We start from the raw sequence: 17,366 nt of genomic DNA, 5'->3' as shown, positions 1-17,366 counted from the left end.
AAACGGTGGGTAGTCTCACCTGTTGCAATACATCATATTCTATAAATAGATCGTATGTAAAAAAAATATATATATAGTATAAAAAATGTTTTACTGTACGTAATCTCTCAATCTGCATAGTAACTGGTAACTAATGCTTTCTGATAAATGTAGCGAAGTACAAAGTACAATATTTGCCTCATAAATGTGGAGAAGAAAGAAGTATAAAGCAACATATAATGTAAAGGCCTATAACTATTTCTAAATTTTCCTTAAGTACAGAACTTGATTAAATACACTTAGTTATGTTCCACCACTGCTTCATTACCATTTCATTTCCTTTCGTTTCATTTCACTCATGAAGACATGAATCATTGACTAACTGAATGCCTGAACAAATCTGGCCGGCAGTGTTAGAGGACATGAACCAAGTTACTCAGCTAGCCAAACATAGAAGTGCATGCCGAACTGAACTGAAATAACCACACAAGCGTTTCTGCTTTTGATACCAAAACAAGTCATTTAATACTGGTTACAATCGCGGTTTATGAGTCATACATCACGGGGTTTGAAGGAGACGGTGGCATCCTGGACACAGGACGTGAACAATCACTGCATGACAAACCGCTCTCCTCTCCTACCTAAAAACTAAAATAACAAATCACAGTTCACTACATTCACATAAATCATGCTCTGCCTTTAGGTCAAATAACAGTCAGACAAAACAGTCAGAGATAACGTGTAGTTCACGTTATCTCCTTCACTCTGGCTCATATCACTTCATTAACTCAGCTATCCACATAGTAGAACAGTCCCTGGATTGTCAACAGTTGTACGTGCTGACGTCCCAAGGTTAGCCCCTAAAAGTTCCATCGTCTCAACGGTGCACAAGAAAAATAGATTCTTGTCCCCATCTTGTTTACATTTGGAGAATTTGATCCCTTCAAATCAAAATAAGAGTGTTTTCAAATCACTGCATCCTTGTTAACACATTTCACACCTGTCCCGGGAAAATCCGTACATTCTTAATCTAAAATTCCTCTTACACTTAGAAAACATTGACTGTGTGTCTGTTTCCATCAAAACTGTGTTTTTCATCCATTTCGACCAAATGTCCATATTTATATTCAGCCATTGATTCGGTGCTAATTTTGTACCGAAAAAAAATTCTAATGATCTCAGGAAGATTAAGTGTGACATTAAAGATGTCTTACCTGGATAGATTAATCGTCTGACTTCTTTAGCGGGTATCTAACAACTGGTTTTGCAGAAGTTTTCCAGGTGAAAAGTTATCCAAGAATTCAGCTTCCAGCAGACAGGTTTTACATCGAGTCAACTCGTGTCGTGTCCAAGTGCAAATGATCGTTTTCAATTTTTTGCAGCTCTAATATATTAGATCGGTCACGTCACTATTCTGTTTCCATGACTTCTACTGAAAAGAGTGTTTGTGAGAGCGTGTGACACATGATTTGCACTTAATAAATTATAACTTTTCTGGAGTTCTGTGTGATCAGTAATGTGTATCTTTCTTTACATCTGTAGACTGCCACAAACCCTTGCAGCAGCGGACTACGTCCACTTTAAACACACTTTTAACAACTTGTTTATTAATTCGTGATACATGCAAATTGCACAGGCAAACGCGCTCTCCGTAAGGTGAATACATTACATTTATTTGAGGTTCCATCTAGTCAGACAACGATATTTTCGTATCTTTTGGGCCGCGGGTCACGCTTACCAATTTCTTTTTTTTTACTAAGTACCTGTAGCATCAGCTGCAGGAATATACTTGTTGCAGCTGCAGTTTCCAGTCCTTTTATGCGCGTAAATTTGCACACGGCTGGCACTGCCATTATTATTATTATTATTATTATTATTATTATTATTATTATTAGTAGTAGTAGTAGTAGTAGTAGTGGTATTATCTGAAATCTTCGAACCCCATTTCCTCTGGAAGAATAAAATCTTTCTGTAAGAAGGATTATTCCACAGAAATCCTGGTTTATGTCAGTTGGCTAGCTAGTTGCGTTTGTCCTAGTATTTACAGAAAAGGCATTATTATACACTCTTATAGATGACACTTTACATGACTAACTGAATACAACCTTTTAATAAACTGTTTAAAAAATGAATAAATAGTCACTTACACGCTGATAGGACTTCCTTGAAGGTATATTTGGGATGCATGCTGTAAGATATCCCAGATAATCTAATACACTGCTGTATATCAATCTTTGTTGCTCTGTATATTTTTCGTCCCCAAGATGAATACTTTTCTGCAGAAGATTAAATTTTAAATGATTAAAGAGGATGAGAGGAGCTTATGTAACTCCAAATGTTATTGGAAACAAATATAGGCTAAAGAATACAAAGTTCCAATCAGAATTAATTTAGAATTGTTTACAAATGTATTGCAAACAGCTGCTTTCATATTATTAACCAACTTCGTTACTGGCTCTGATTCATTTTCAAGGCTTTTAAAGGTGTTGACCCAAACACACACACACACACACACACACACACACACACACACACACACACACGTGCACATTGACCTTGGTCACTTTTGGGGACATAGACTTGCATTCATTTCCTGTAGACTTATCCTAACCCCCTAATTCTTTGGAGAATTGAACTGATGGCCTTTTGGCCCCAGGCCTGCCTCTATGGCCTTGGTAGGAATGTTGGGAAATATAGAAGAGGTAAGTAACCCTAACTGTAACCCTCTTACTCCAAGGAACAACCTGACCTACAGGATGGCTTAAAGGAGATGAATAGCTAAAGTGCTTCTCACAGCTACCTCGTGGTCTGCTTGGGGCGGTGATAAACAGTTAAGTCCACAAGTATTTAGAAAATGACACAATTTTTGTAATTTTGCCTCTGTACACCAACACAATGGATCTGAAATGAAGTCATCAAGATGTGACTGAAGTGTAGACTTTCAGCTTTAATTCAACAGGTTTCACAAAAATATTGCATTAACCAATTAGGAATTATAGCAATTTTTTGCTATAATTATAGCAATTATAGCAATTTTTTTATATACATATAATATAATGTATAATGAAGAAATTATCCTGTATAATAAGAAAAAGAATCTCTGAGTTGATGAATACAAGAGCAAAGTACCATGGAATCAAGCAGTACTTTTGAAACTGTGACCAAGAAGAGAAAACCAAAAAAAAAATTACAGGTTAGCCCTAAACTCAACAATAAAAAAACAACTATGAAAGTTTTCTCATGTAGAGTTTCTCTGCAGTTCCTGGGATTGTGTGGTGTATGGGACACGGGACACTGCTTCTTGAAGATGGCATATGGATCTTGGATGAAAGGAACCCCAGAGACCCTGGAGCTTCAGCCCTGGTTAGCCAGACTAGAGCTACCTGCTGGTGTTAACAAAAGGTCTGTGCTGGTCAGATGGGAAAGTCGGACATTCAAAATACTTTATAGGGGAACTGTACAATATGTCACAAAAACAAAACTTCAAATACACTCCGAATCAGAAATCCAATTTAATAACCAGGCTAAAATTGAAAATAGTACTTTAAACCCTTAACACCTGCTTCAGCAAAAGAAATCCAATGGCTTATGGTACACACTCCAGGGCTTGATCAACCTTGGCAGGGCTTTCCTCAGGTTAGGGTGTCTCGTAATAATTACTGAAACACCTTATGATCCTGAGGTCCACTACCGATGATGTGTCCTAAGATTTACAAAAGCAACCTTAGGTCAGGGATTTTATATCCTCAGCTGGAGAACTATACATAATACAAAGAAACTAAATTTTGCGTATGCTCCAAATACAGAAATACAATTCCAAAACCGGATGAAAATCTAACAGGAAAGAGCATCCGAAAGTCAAGTCTAAAATCCTTTATTTCAGGAACCGTACAATAAAACAGAAAAACAAAAAAAACAAAAATCGAATGGACAGGGATAATCCTAATACAGATATGCAGTTTTAAAACCAGGTTAAAATCCATATAACTGCGACAGCTTGTTTTGGACTAAACCTGATCCTGACCTTAATCCAAATCTTTAATCTCTAGGGAAAAGAACATAGAAGTCAGAAGTCTAAAATCCTTTATTTGAGGAACTGTAATAAGACACAAAACCCAAAAAAATGACTAGACAGGGGTCATCTTAATACAGTTTCAAAACCAGGTTAAAATCAAATAAAACCAAATAACTGCATCCACAAAATTAGGCAACTTGCCCTGGACCAGAACTGAAGGGGGGCATTGAGGTTGGAGGAACGTTTTTTTTTTATGGGTGGTATGGGAATGGAGAACTTGGGATGCTATGTGTCAGCCAGTGTATTGCCTTTGGCTCCCTGGTTCAACTGCCCAGTTGATGGACGAGGCAGGAGTAGTCATTGAGATAGCCTCTAATTCCTAACCCAAACCCCTACCCCATTACTTTAACTTTACTTTTACTTCAACTTAACCAGAAAAAAGAGCAAAATAAAACTTGGTAAGAAACTTGATAATAATTTCTGTCCTTCTTCATAGTTTACCTTTAGCCCGACCTGACTTTAATAATCGTCAGGTCAGGCTGACATAACTAATTCTAGTTATGTGATCATATTGTTTACATTCCACCTTGTTGAATATCACTTTTGGCTGTCGCTATAACCAAAATTACCTGCACGTATCACCGTTTCCTCTCATATCATATTAAGTGCTTTATTCACGGTTCAGACGATGTTGCTTGTAATTCAAAACTTAGCCTCTTTTACATGAACATGCTCATAGCTGGACAGGAAAACCCACAGTTAACTGAGCCAGTTGATAACCAGCTTCATGATACAGGTTATCCAGGATCAGTGAAGCCAGATATCAAAAATATCTCCTGTGTAGTACAAGCTTCATAGTAAGCCTCTGGTCAGGAGTGGATGGAAAACGCTGGAATATATACTAATTGGGGAATAAGGAACAGGTGAGCAGGTTAGGTGTGGAGGTCATGTGACTGGGATTTTTTTTTAAATAAAGTTGTACATTGGCATTGTACAGTTTTGGTAGATTTGTTTAAACAAGGTAAAATCTAAACATATAATACAAGAAATAAAAGAGATTGCATCTGTAGAGCAGGTAATGGGAGACAAATGCAATAAAGAAAATAATTAATAAATAAATGGGCCAGTAGTTTCAGACCACTTTGTTTATACATATTCTCCCAAAGGCAAGGAAAAAATTACATCTCAGGTCTCTGGGTTTTGTTTTTAGACTTTAACATTTGTGAATAAAAAACTTTCCCAAGTAAAAGCAGGATATTTATAATGAATGAGATTTGTTTTCACAAAGTAACATACCTAACAATATTAAGGGTGAGTATTTACAATTATACACACAAGTCTTCCCAAAAAGCTGATGAGAGAATAAAGGAGATAAACAAATGGTCCGTTGTTTCTGTATCATCATCGCGAAATACACAATTGTTGTGACCAGTGCCAAATCTTTTCCTCAGAAATTAATTTGATGGATACCCATTAGAAAAGATTTTAAAATGGATTTTAATCTTAAGTGACACAGGGAATTTAAGATATGTTTTCTTAAGTTTACAAATATTTGATTTTGAATAAATTTGAGCAATAGCATTTCTGTTGGATGAAACTGGGTACAGTATATTGGTGGGGTGGGATCGTAGTGCCTTGCTTGTAAACTTTTGTTTTACAAAATATCTACCAATCAGTTATAAGCAATGAGAGATTTGCATAAACTCACAAGGTTGTAACAATTTTTTGGACCATTAAGAGGAGTGGGGCTAAAATACCCTTTAAAAAAGATGCATATTGGGATTGTGTACATTTTAAATTAAATTTTGAGCAGAAATGTTTTTGAGCAGAAATTTGTGGTGAGCTGTTGTCATACATCAAATGAGTTACTGACCAGACAGTGCAGAACATAATGTATCTATTATTCCATATAGTTGATCCATGGGGTGTAAAGTTGTGCATATTCTATAAGAAAAAAACAACAGTGCTGGTGAAAGTAGGATCATTTGATATGCAATTTGGGAATTTGGAAGTTACACTTCAAGAGAAACTTAGTCCCACCTAATGTTTTAAATATACACCTGGGAATGCAAAACCATAGGCTAGTGGTCTTTTTAATAAAGGATTTAAACCAATTAATCTTCATGTACCATTAATATACTCAAAATCTATTGCTTATAGACCTCCTCCATCATAATCTTGATTGACAGGTGTCTTTGTGCTAATGTGTTAAAGATTTGCATTCTTCGAGCTTGCTCCATACATGTAATTTGTCACTCATATTCATATCTCTAGTGATATGGATGCCAATGTATTTAACCAAGGATTATGTAAGCATATGGTACACCTCAGCGAGGGCACAACCATGGAGGACCATTCATTCACATTCTCAAATACATTTAGTTTAGTTGTGTCTAAGGGTTTTAACAGTATTGCTAGTACTTAATCTGCAAGGCTGAAGATCTATGGTGAAACAGAACATTTTTGCTTCAACCTTCGTTTTATCTCAAACATGGGTGAGGAGCCATTTGAAAAAAGACACTGAAGTGTTTGAACAGTTATATAGGGCTTGGATACTGTTACATAACCTTTCACCAAATCCAAACAGTTGTAATACTTTAAAAAGAGTGTTAAAGTGAAACAAATGCTTTGTAAAAAAAAAAAAAAAAAAAAATCGACAAACAGAATAAAGCCATCATCCTCTATCAGGTCACAATTGAATCCTCAACTAGACTTATGTTATCATAAATAAGCCACTGATAAAGTCAGACTGGGTTTCACTAATTATTTGAGTAAACCCTAGATTAAGACTGTTGTTGAAAATATGAGCAAAGTTTTAGAGTTGTTGTTCAACAAAGTAAGATTAACAGTAAAATTGTCAAGGCCCTTAGAATCCTTTCCTGGGTTGGGAATCAGGGTTATATTATTCCTTGTCACATAGTGATGGAAAGAGTCTGGTCATCTGTGGTCTCTATCAAGACTTGAAACGAAACTTCTCTCAATGAGTTCCAGAGATCTCATCAGAGACATTTGATATGTTATAACTAGTTGCATCTAACAAGCCACATACAGTTAATCAATTCAGTTACTCTTTTCTATTACACGACATCTCCTTTCTTACACCTGTTTGTTTTCAGTCTATATGTCTTAGGCTTCTGAGACTAAGAAGATAATGTATAACATATAATTGGTTTTGTTTCCCAGCAACTGTTTCTGGTTTGTTTTTTTTACTACATTTTGTGGTTTTGAGGCTGCAGCTGAACTCCAGGGGGAGTCTTGTCTCTTCCTGCCTCAATGCGGTACTGAACACATTACTTCTTAGTGTTAGAGAGAGAAAAAAAAACATCTAAAACCTCTGTTTGCAGCTGTGGAATGCTGCGTTGGCCTCAGCAAACCCCCCAAAGAGGATCGCTGGAAAAATCTGCAGTGACATACTTTATCATCTCCATATAATAAAACAGTATTATAAATTTTAGAAATTGTGTTGGAGCTAAGATGTCTTTTCTCATTTTGCTCATTTGATCTGTTCTTTATTGTGAGAAAGTCCTGCCATTGGGTTGGCATTGATGTAAAGGTCATAAATATAATTTCTCCACAGTGGGTTCATAAGTACCTGGTGAGCGAAGGGCAGTCATTGACTTGAGGTTGTTTAAGAGTCAGCTAAACTTGATCAGGTTCCACTTCTATCATAGACAGAGTATACCAAAACAGCGATACATAAGATACAGATGCTTTCCATTTGTTAGATTCTTCATTTAAACCAGTGTCTGTACAGGGATTTACTTAATTGTGTAAAGATTACATAATAATTTTGAAGTAGTTTTATTTTGTGTGATATTTCTAAACTCAAACATTCACCAGACCTGGACTCCTGTGGATTTGAGCATATCTATGTTAGAGAAACAATATCTGGAACAGAAATCATTAGTTTTCAAAACTTGATTCAGTTCCACCGACAAGAAAACAAACAAACAAAACAGGCACTTGGACTACAAAGGATACAAAGTCAGGGAGCTTGACTTAGTAAGTGTAACAGTTTAATCAGAAAGGAAATGTTGTAATAATCTGTTGTTTTTAAAATCCATGTGTATTGGTTCACAGCATCATCAAGACGACCATTTTCTGAACCTTCAGTTCAGCTGGCATGGCGTGATAAAGCCATGAAGTGCCTATTTAATTAAAAAATAACTGCTTTTTAAAATCAAATATTTGGTGTTTTTTGTGCAGTATCTTAAGCAAATAAAATTACTTTCATTTAACCTTTGTAATAAACTTGAATAACTTCTTTGCAGGTAATTTATTAAAATGCAAAATATGTGGAAGAAATACTCAAATCCTTTATTTATGTAAAACCTGCAGTACCACAATGTGTAAGTACTCCATTGCATTATTTTGTTGTACACAATTGGCAGTAAAATGTCCTCAACCCATTGAGAGTGTTAAATTATTAATGTGGTGACATGAGTAGTATTTTAATTGCTGCAGGTGGTCTGTGTGTAATAATGCAAAAAAGCTTAACGTAAATGACTATTTCTTAGGAAAAAAGTGGTTCCAGTGAAAACCTTTAACAGTGAAATCTGTGAATTAGTCCGAGTCAAGACATAAGTCTTTATAAACTAATACCAAAGACATGCTGCGAGTCATTCAGTTCTCTCAATGTTGGTCACTAAACAAAATTTTTGGAGACCTGAATATTTTTGCTTTTATTTTCAGAAAGTCAAGTCTCAAGTAGAGTTCAAGTCAAGATTGAAGTGCTAATTTCTGTGACTAAAGTCTGAATCCTGTCCAAGTCTCAAGTCTAAAGCTCTGATCAGAGTATCTGAAACATTGTTTCTAAAGCCACAAGTTCATTCTGCTACCACCTCCCTTGAATTGGGGATGACAACAGAGGTTTCAGCAGTAGACATCCCAAAACCCCAAAAAATCAAACCAAACGTTTTTGCATGGCTAGATACCACTAGAGATAAGTGAGAAAATGTTTTATTTTTCATTTTTGTTTTTCGCAATTTGAGTGAAGTTATCCGTTAATGTTGTGTGTTTAAAATTAGAGTTTAAAAAAATCCTATTTCTTCTGCAAAATTAAGATGACAGGTAACTCCAGCACTAAGATAAATGCAGTAAAATTATAGTTCCTAACAGAATTGAAATACTCAAGTAAACTGTCAGTAATTCAAGATCACAATACCTAACCAAATGTTTATTTACCACCTCTGTCTATGCGGCGGGTTTTTACTGATGTGTATTTTCACTTTCAGACACTTGCAAGATAACCATACATACATACATACATACATACATACATACATACATACATACATGTATCCTGTATATCCGATTATAAGAACAGATAAAGCAGCTACAATTGTTTTTTCGATTTTTCAGTGCCGGATTACAAAAGTGGAACGCTGTCTTTGGTTCCGCCCGCACGGACGTTTTAAAGCGGAACATACGAGAAGTATGCATTCTGCAGCCCTTTCCGACGCCGTGTGACAATTCTGAGGTATGGTCACAGTGTTATATACACTGGGCATTGGGGGGGGGGGCGGACAGCCATTCGCGAACCACCAACACAGCAGAAAGAGTCTCTAAAGGGATATGGCTGAAGAGCGAACAAACCTGGATGCGAGGTAGTTAGTTGTTGCCAACTGGACACAAGCAGCGGGGGGCAGGGAGTATGAGTATGATGTTGAAAGACCCGAAACTCCCGATGACCCCAGGAACATCACTGAGGATGTGTAAAGCAGCATCAGAATATGTTTTTCAGTTACACAGGAGCCGTCGGCTCCTGTCAACTATGTATGCTCTTTATTAATTGTATTCCTCATCTCAGCTCCTGAATGGGAGTTTTGTACTGTAATCTGATTGAAAATTCATATGGACATCACAGTAACATTAGAATTGTAGAATACATTTATGCGCAAGGACCAGATGTAGTTTGGTTTGTTTCTGTAGCCAAACGCTAATTTACAATGTTCAGTATAAATAAAATGTTCAATACACGTGTAATAATGTTTGATGTTTTTTACCAAACATAATGTAAAATAATGGTACTCTGGAAATGATAAAGTTTAGTATAATTACATTGAATAATTAAAGTGACGCACAATTTGGCTTAATTTTAAAAGACGAAAGTGGTACTAAATGAATAGCGGCTCTTATTGCTAAACTGTGCCAAACAATCAGGCTCAATGAGAAGAGCCAGAATTCCCATCACTAGCTCTGATAAACATCCACCTGCTGCAGTCTTAACGGGTACCTGAGGCCTGTACTACGAAGCACGTTCAACATACCCAGGATATCTTTTCGTTATCTGGCTTCACTGAGCCTAACATTGGCCATCCTAGATAACCTGTATCATGAAGCTGGTTATAAACTGCCTCAGTTAACCCTGGGTTTTCCTGTTCGCCTATGAGCTCGTTCATGTGAAAGAGGTGGATTTGATTATTAGAAGAAACACTGTCAGAACCATGAATAAATGAATAAACTTAAAATATAAGAAACTGTGATACCTGCAGGTAAAAGTGATATTCAGCGAGGTGAAATGTAAACAATATGATCATATAACTAGAATGGAAAAACGCTAAAAATAATTTCCAATTATTAAAGTCAGGTTAAGGATATACTTTAAATTAGTACAGAATGTATTAAGTTTCTTAAGGAGTGAGTATTTTTTGCTGTTTTTGTCTGACGATGAACAAACTATTATGAATATGTGATGGATATTTAAAAAAAAAAAAAAAAAAAGTAATCTCAGACCGTTTCTTTTGCCAAAGCCGAGAGAGGAGTAGAGAAGAAAAGATAAGTAGTTCATGTCTGATGAGTTCAATCAGACTGGCATATTCATTTATAATCATGGGAAATATTGAATAGTGTGTGGATAATTTTTCTAATAAAATACAGAGTGTTTAGTTTTTATTTTCATTTATCGTCACAGATTCTCCTCGTCATTCTAAGATGCAGTGATAGAATAAGAGTGTAAAATCATTGACAATGTTAGGAATCCTGTCGGGAATCAAAGAATTTTTGTGCAACTAATATGACACTATAGTAGTTATTATGTAGTTAATTACCGCGATAAACTGCCCCTCCGTTTGTTTAGAAGCTATTTTTAAAACCAGAGTGACACATGGAAAACACTCCAACAGCAAAACGATTCGACTGATCTATAAATATATCTATTGTTCCTTATTACGTGTCACTTTATTGCAAACTCTTTTGTCCATGTCGGGATCCTGTAGGAATGATGACTCTGTTTTTCCAGTGATCTGATTGGTCAGTAGTTGGGCTGTTGGCAGGTTTTTGATCTGATCCTCTGAAGTTGAACTGCCCCGGAGCAGGTTAGGTGTTCCACGTAATTTACCATAGCGATGTACCCTAGTAATACATGAACCACAGTCCTAAACATGAAAATCCAGGGTTAAACCTGAAATTACCTCACTCACCACAAATCTTGCTTCCTAGTACTGACCTACGGGCGCTGGCGTTATTTTTATTCCCACCCGAGGAGGTAAAAGATCCGTCCCTATCCTGCCTCTGATTGGCTCTAACCCCTGCAATTTCTTGTAATCCTAACCACCTCAAAATTCTTCATACCTACACCTAACCAACCAAGCAGATGGTGGGAAAAAAATGTGCCCGGGCTGTGGTTCTTACCGGAAATACGTTACACAAGTGGGCACCTGACTACTCACTAATACTGCAAGTGTGGATACTGTGACAGACCCCTGTCTTTGTTTCCTAGCGGAAACGAAGCCACATCTTAACTTTTGCAGCCCGGACGAGTTATGAAGGTGCACTATTTTGCGTTTAGTGGGGGCGTGCTATGTGCAGTTGTCACTGAAATGGTAAGTCACGTCGGTTATTTATTAAAACCTGCCATAACTGCAGTGTGTAGGGTTTAAGCTGGTCTGAAACAAGAGCTGCGGTAATTCGTCGTTACCGGCTGTTAGCCTACACTGTTTACCTAACAGTTCATTGGTAGAGTTCTAGGCACCGTCGCAACTCTTCGCTATGGCGGTGTAACGATAAAGTTTTAGGTTCAATGTTAAAGCGAGGTTATGAATACAGTCTCAACACATTTTTGGAGCGCTTCATGATAAGGCTTGGTTTAAGTTGCAAAGTAATTATTTTTACTTAAAGACGAAGCTGTGTCTGAATACGAATGTTCGGAGTACGACGCACCTGCTGACTCGGGGATTTAATGGGCGCGTTCCCGGGAAGTCCGTGAGTGCAGGGGGCTGTCCAAGTCCACGATTCGTCAAGTCCATAAGTAACCTCAAGCGCACCTGCTGCGTACTTAGAGTCCGCATAGGGTACAGACACAACCAGACTCTTTTTTCAACCGAAGTCACCGTTCACTTTAAAAAAAAAAAAAAAAAAACGATTTTTGTCTCAAACACTGTGCAGGATGCGACAAGATTCACATTCAGTCATAACATAAAATGAAATATCCTAGTAAAGTAAAAACAAGAATTCATTTCATTTTCTATAGTTTCTTAATCATAACTTAACATAAATAAAAGTGGGGTTACTTCAAATTGTTTTTGGTTATTAAAGCTTCAAGTTTCAGATCCCGGGTCCTGTTCTTCTCCGGCGATCACAACACAATGCATGCTGGTTAGATCTCTGTCCGACTTGATCCCGACTCGCTCAGACAGCGGGTTACCCATGCGGTTTACACAATCCTCTCGGCGAATGCTGATCCGATCCCTGTGGCCTGCGTGCAGGCCCGGACATCTAATAACCTCACCTCATCAAGGTAGCTGCAGGGCATGAAGGGAACACCTGGCTCTCACCTGATCTAAGAGCTGATTGGCTTAGATGTTGGATCACTAAGAGCTGATTGGTTTAGATGTTGAATCACTAAAAGCTGAGTGGTTTAGATGTTAGATCACTAAAAGCTGAGTGGTTTAGATGTTGGATCACTAACAGCTGAGTAGTTTAGATGTTGGATCACTAACAGCTGATTGGTCTAGATGTTGGATCAACAACATGACATTTTATAGAAAACTCTTAATTTTTTGTTTAATTGGAGAGATTTAGCTTTTATCAGTCAGATTTCGCCAAACAAAAGTTAATTCTGTTCACAGAATAAATGAGATTTTTGGCAGTTAGAGGCTGAATACACTCAGATTATATTACAGATAATTTTCAGAGACTGCAGACCAAGTCTGTGGTAATTCTAGTCAACAATATGAATATTACTTATTTAATTCTTGAAGTATAAAGTGACACAAAAACGTTTGGTACATTGAATGTGAAGATTTTTCTGTGCAGATGTTTCAGCCCTGACTGTCTAAGTATCTGACAGATCAATAAGGAAAACTGTTGTCTTGTATTTCTTTATTTTCCCGTGTTTTTTGACTTGATTTTGTTTTGAATTTATTGATTGAGAGTGACAAGTCCTGTTATCAAGTCTGGTTAGCTGACTTATTTACAGGGACACACTGATATAATGAAATGCACTTTACATGAGAATTCATGTAATATGTAGGTTTAACCATAAATAGATCACAGATTGTCGCTATAGTATTTTATATAGTTTACCCTGTCATACAGAAGATAATTAAAACAACATCTGTTGGAGACTGAGTACAAACTGAAAAGACTGGTCTGATAAACATTTTATTAAAATCTGGATCTGATCTAACAGGATGTGAGTGTTTCTGTGAGTTCCTGTTAAAAACTGTCTGGACTGCAGCGTTTTGTCACTTACCCCCTGATGCTGCTGCCTGCACTCATCCACTTTCCAGGCGAGGGGCAGTTCATCTCAGACAAGCCTGATAATACTATGTATTATATTTATTTTTGAAAACACTTGCTTTTTTCATTTTTGTTGTATAGGTTTATTGATGTAGTGAGGATTCATATTGCATACGTAGAATATGAATAGGTTGAATAATTAGGATTTGTTATAATCTACAATACTAAATGGACAAAGGTTGTACTTTGTCCATCTATGGTGATCCTCAGAAAAATACTTTGAATTGAGTTACAGGGTCAGGAATTGTATTTTATCTCCATGAAAACACACAGGGTCTTATAAGTCCCATCTCATAGCACATTTCATCCCCTCGCGATCCAGCACCCTCGAAGACTAAGGTGATCACCATGAAGACATCATTGTATGCAGACAAACGTCTCTGAGGACTCTTTGCAAGTCTAGAGGGTTATTTAAGACAGTTGGACAGTAGGTGGTTAAATGACAATAATAATGAAATTATGGACCATCAGGATGCTGCATGCAAAAAATTGAAGAGAGCTTTTCGTATTTGTTCCCATCATGAAATGTTTGCAGCCAGAGAGATTATATCATTAGGTATGAAACTTAAATCGCTAAGTTTCAACTGTGCATATCAATACCATGTCTTTTAAAAAGCAACAATTGATGCTGAAAGAATCAAATTGTTATGTCAAGGTTTTGTACTTTCGCATTTCTTGTTCCAGGGGATGGATTTAAGTTGCTGGAGACTAGAATGGCTGTCACTTTTCTAAAAAAAAAATCAAGTTCAAACAAATTAGCACTTATGTAATTTATTTTATTTATTTATTTTTATTTATACATTAGATACAACCCATGTCACGTAACCCAAACCTAAGAAATATTTTTTGATTTAGCAAATTATATTTATCATTATCATTTTTCCTTTGATCCTGGGCCATATACTGTAATTTTTATTTCAATGGTACTGTTTACTAATCTAATGGGACTTCAGATCTCTTGTTGTTTCAACATTTCTGCAGGCAGATGCATTTTCTGAAGAAAACAAACAGCCTTACTTTATCCTTAGTCATGCTATCTACTGTATGGTGTTATGATTATCTATTCAGCATGGCTTACTACTTTTCTTGGCCTAATTTGCTGAAGCCAACAGGGTAATTAACAGGATGAGAGTGATTTTACAACCAACCGCGGGATGGAGTACAAGGCACAGCCTGTTGTGGTTAAACACCGTGAATTTTGAATATGGTCAGATCATTTTAGAGCAATTTTTTTTTTCTCGTGTTCAATGTATAACTTGGATATCAGCAGTTTAGTTGGCTCCAAGTTTTTGACAAGTAAGAAGCATAGAGTAAAAAAGACAATATCTCTGGTTTTTCTACCTTATTTATCTTTATTAATTTTTTCTATAAATGAGGTTGCAAGAATTGAAAATATGTGCAGTAACTGTCAACCTGTGTGTGCCCAGTATCCCCAGGTATTGGGACGGAGATGACTGGTGTGCTCTACTATACCAAGAACATGAATGATCAGCCATGGACCAAATCACTTTTCATCAGGATACTGTGCTCTCAGATGTTCACATGTTGCTGCCTAATGCACACCACCTTATGACACGCCTCAACCATGTTGGACAGCCTGGTGTGTATTACATGGTCAGGTAGCATTGTGTTGTCTAATGTACATGTGGTAGATAAGTACATAGGAAAACAAAATCACGTGAAAGACTGAGAAAAACTACTTTATTAGTCATGTTTCAGTCATGAATCTTAGCTAGGCATCAAATTCATATTGTGATACAACACATCTTAATACTAAAGCCACAGACTGGGACAATTAATCAAAAAGCAGAGCCAGGCCAATCCACTGGCTGCGTCATGTCAATCAATCAGTTGTATTCTCTCAGTTATACTTTCATTCATATAATTTCAATAATTTAAACTTCTCATTTTAAAAGTTTTGAATAGAAATGCAGTGATTTATTAATTACTTGGTTGACAGAAAATTAATTAACAAATATTTTGATAATCACTACTTTGAATATTTCTTTTAAGAGAAAAAGGCAAAAAATGTATGTCATTTTCTGCAATTAGAGAATTTTCAGCTTTTCTCTGTTCTATATAATTGTAAACTGAATATGTTTCGGATTCGGGCAAAACATTTTTGAAATGTCAACTTGTACTCTAGGAAACTGGGATGGACATTTTTCACTTTTTTGTGATTTTATATAGACCAAACAATTCATCAGTTAAGAAAATAATTGACAGATTAAGCAATAAAGAAAATAATTGTTAGCTGCAGTCCCAGTTTTGAACCATGAAGAAGCTCATGAAAAACAAGGCATTTCATTGTGTTAGATACTTAAATTTACCTCGATCTTGATTAAATATGTATCAGATCAGACTCTGTATCGGTATTAGCAGATACCCAATATAAAAGTACTTGGATTGGGACCGGGGTGCAAACAAACTTGATTGGGACATCCCTACCAACAAGAATATAAACAACAATATTTGATTTGAGCCTGTCTAGGACTGACATGAACCAGTAACATCTGTGAATGAGCAAGTGGCTTTAGATGAGAAGATAAAGCCTAGGGGTGGGCGAAAAATCAGTTCACATAAGAATTACAGTTCTTATCTGCAATTCTGAATCGATTCACCAATGCCAAAAATAGATTTTTGCATTAATGTTAATAACTTATATTGACGGAAAAGGCAGAATTCAACCACAAGGGCACAGTGCAGCATGGGGACAGAATACAGCACACACATACTACAGTCATATTGTAGTTCAGCTTCAAAAAGGCAAATGTTTGGGTGCATTGTGGATTTAATGACTTAATAATTAGCTTTGGCAAAACAAATATTAAGTATTTAGTTAATACTTTGTACCCCATCACCTATACATATCACTGTTACCGGAGCAGAGCACTGAACTTCAGCACTGTCCATAGTCTGTTTCATTTCAAAAGCCCTCTACACATACAAAATTTTGGATAATGACAGCTTTCTCCAGTACTAACGCTCTGCTGTTCTCCACTTCTCTACACATAATGTTAATAACAACACAGCGGAGCAGTCCATTATTTTTCCTTTGTCGCCCTTTACTTCAGAACACACACACCAAAAACTTTTATCCAGTGATGTTGGTCAGTAAATTACACTTTCATGTCATTATTTTCATAAAGAAAGAAGAATGGAACATGCTTCCAATTTAATGTATTTAACTTAAATACCTTTAAAAAATAACTTAAAAAAAGGGTGCATACTTTCACAAAACTTTCTCAGTGTTTTTCTTTTAGTAAGACAGTGACCCTCATGAAGACCAGTTAGCTTAACTGTCAGTTATCTTTCATTTGCAGCTCAGTGGGAAAAGGACAGGACAGTTGCCACAGTTCACTGGAATATGGGCCAAAATATAGTACACCCTTTCTTTTTTTTATTGAATCAGGAATTGTGTTGAATCGAATCAATTCTGAATCAAATCATGACACCAAGAATCAACTCAAATTGTGAGATTGCCAAAGATTCCCACCCCTAATAAAAACTGCTGTTGGTAGAAGTAGTAAATTCACTAACAGAACTCCAGTTACATCTTTTGAGATTCTGATCAGCAGGGTGCAGGTTTTCTGGTTTCTTATCAGTTTACCATATTTAAGGCCTATGCAGC

The 17,366-nt window shown here is 36.5% G+C and overlaps 1 protein-coding gene and 1 long non-coding RNA gene across 7 annotated transcripts in view; one reads left to right on the top strand and one right to left on the bottom strand.

The window, feature by feature from the left end:
* Positions 1-10,834: 10,834 nt before the first annotated feature.
* On the bottom strand, positions 10,835-12,731 carry LOC120788451. The gene is made up of 3 exons (XR_005707238.1): positions 12,505-12,731; positions 12,155-12,330; positions 10,835-11,347 (listed from the first exon to the last, which is right to left on the bottom strand). It is a non-coding gene; the product is annotated as an uncharacterized LOC120788451 (long non-coding RNA).
* The window catches only part of mettl22 (methyltransferase like 22), a 53,690-nt gene continuing 47,924 nt past the window's right edge, over positions 11,601-17,366 (top strand). For 4 of the 6 annotated variants that reach the window (XM_040124302.1, XM_040124301.1, XM_040124304.1 and 1 more), the window contains exons 1-2: positions 11,602-11,817; positions 15,163-15,335. In XM_040124302.1, coding sequence (XP_039980236.1) covers positions 15,230-15,335 — 106 coding nt within the window. In that variant the 5' untranslated portion in view covers positions 11,602-11,817; positions 15,163-15,229. Of the gene's footprint in view, positions 11,818-15,162; positions 15,336-17,366 lie in introns of all 6 variants that reach the window. The other 2 variants (XM_040124307.1, XM_040124306.1) reach the window with 2 other exon arrangements.

Source organism: Xiphias gladius, chromosome 3, assembly GCF_016859285.1.
Source record: "Xiphias gladius isolate SHS-SW01 ecotype Sanya breed wild chromosome 3, ASM1685928v1, whole genome shotgun sequence".
Taxonomy (NCBI): domain Eukaryota; kingdom Metazoa; phylum Chordata; class Actinopteri; order Istiophoriformes; family Xiphiidae; genus Xiphias; species Xiphias gladius.
The sequence above is the reverse complement of the archived record's forward strand: the minus strand, read 5'-3'. Positions and strand labels throughout refer to the sequence as shown.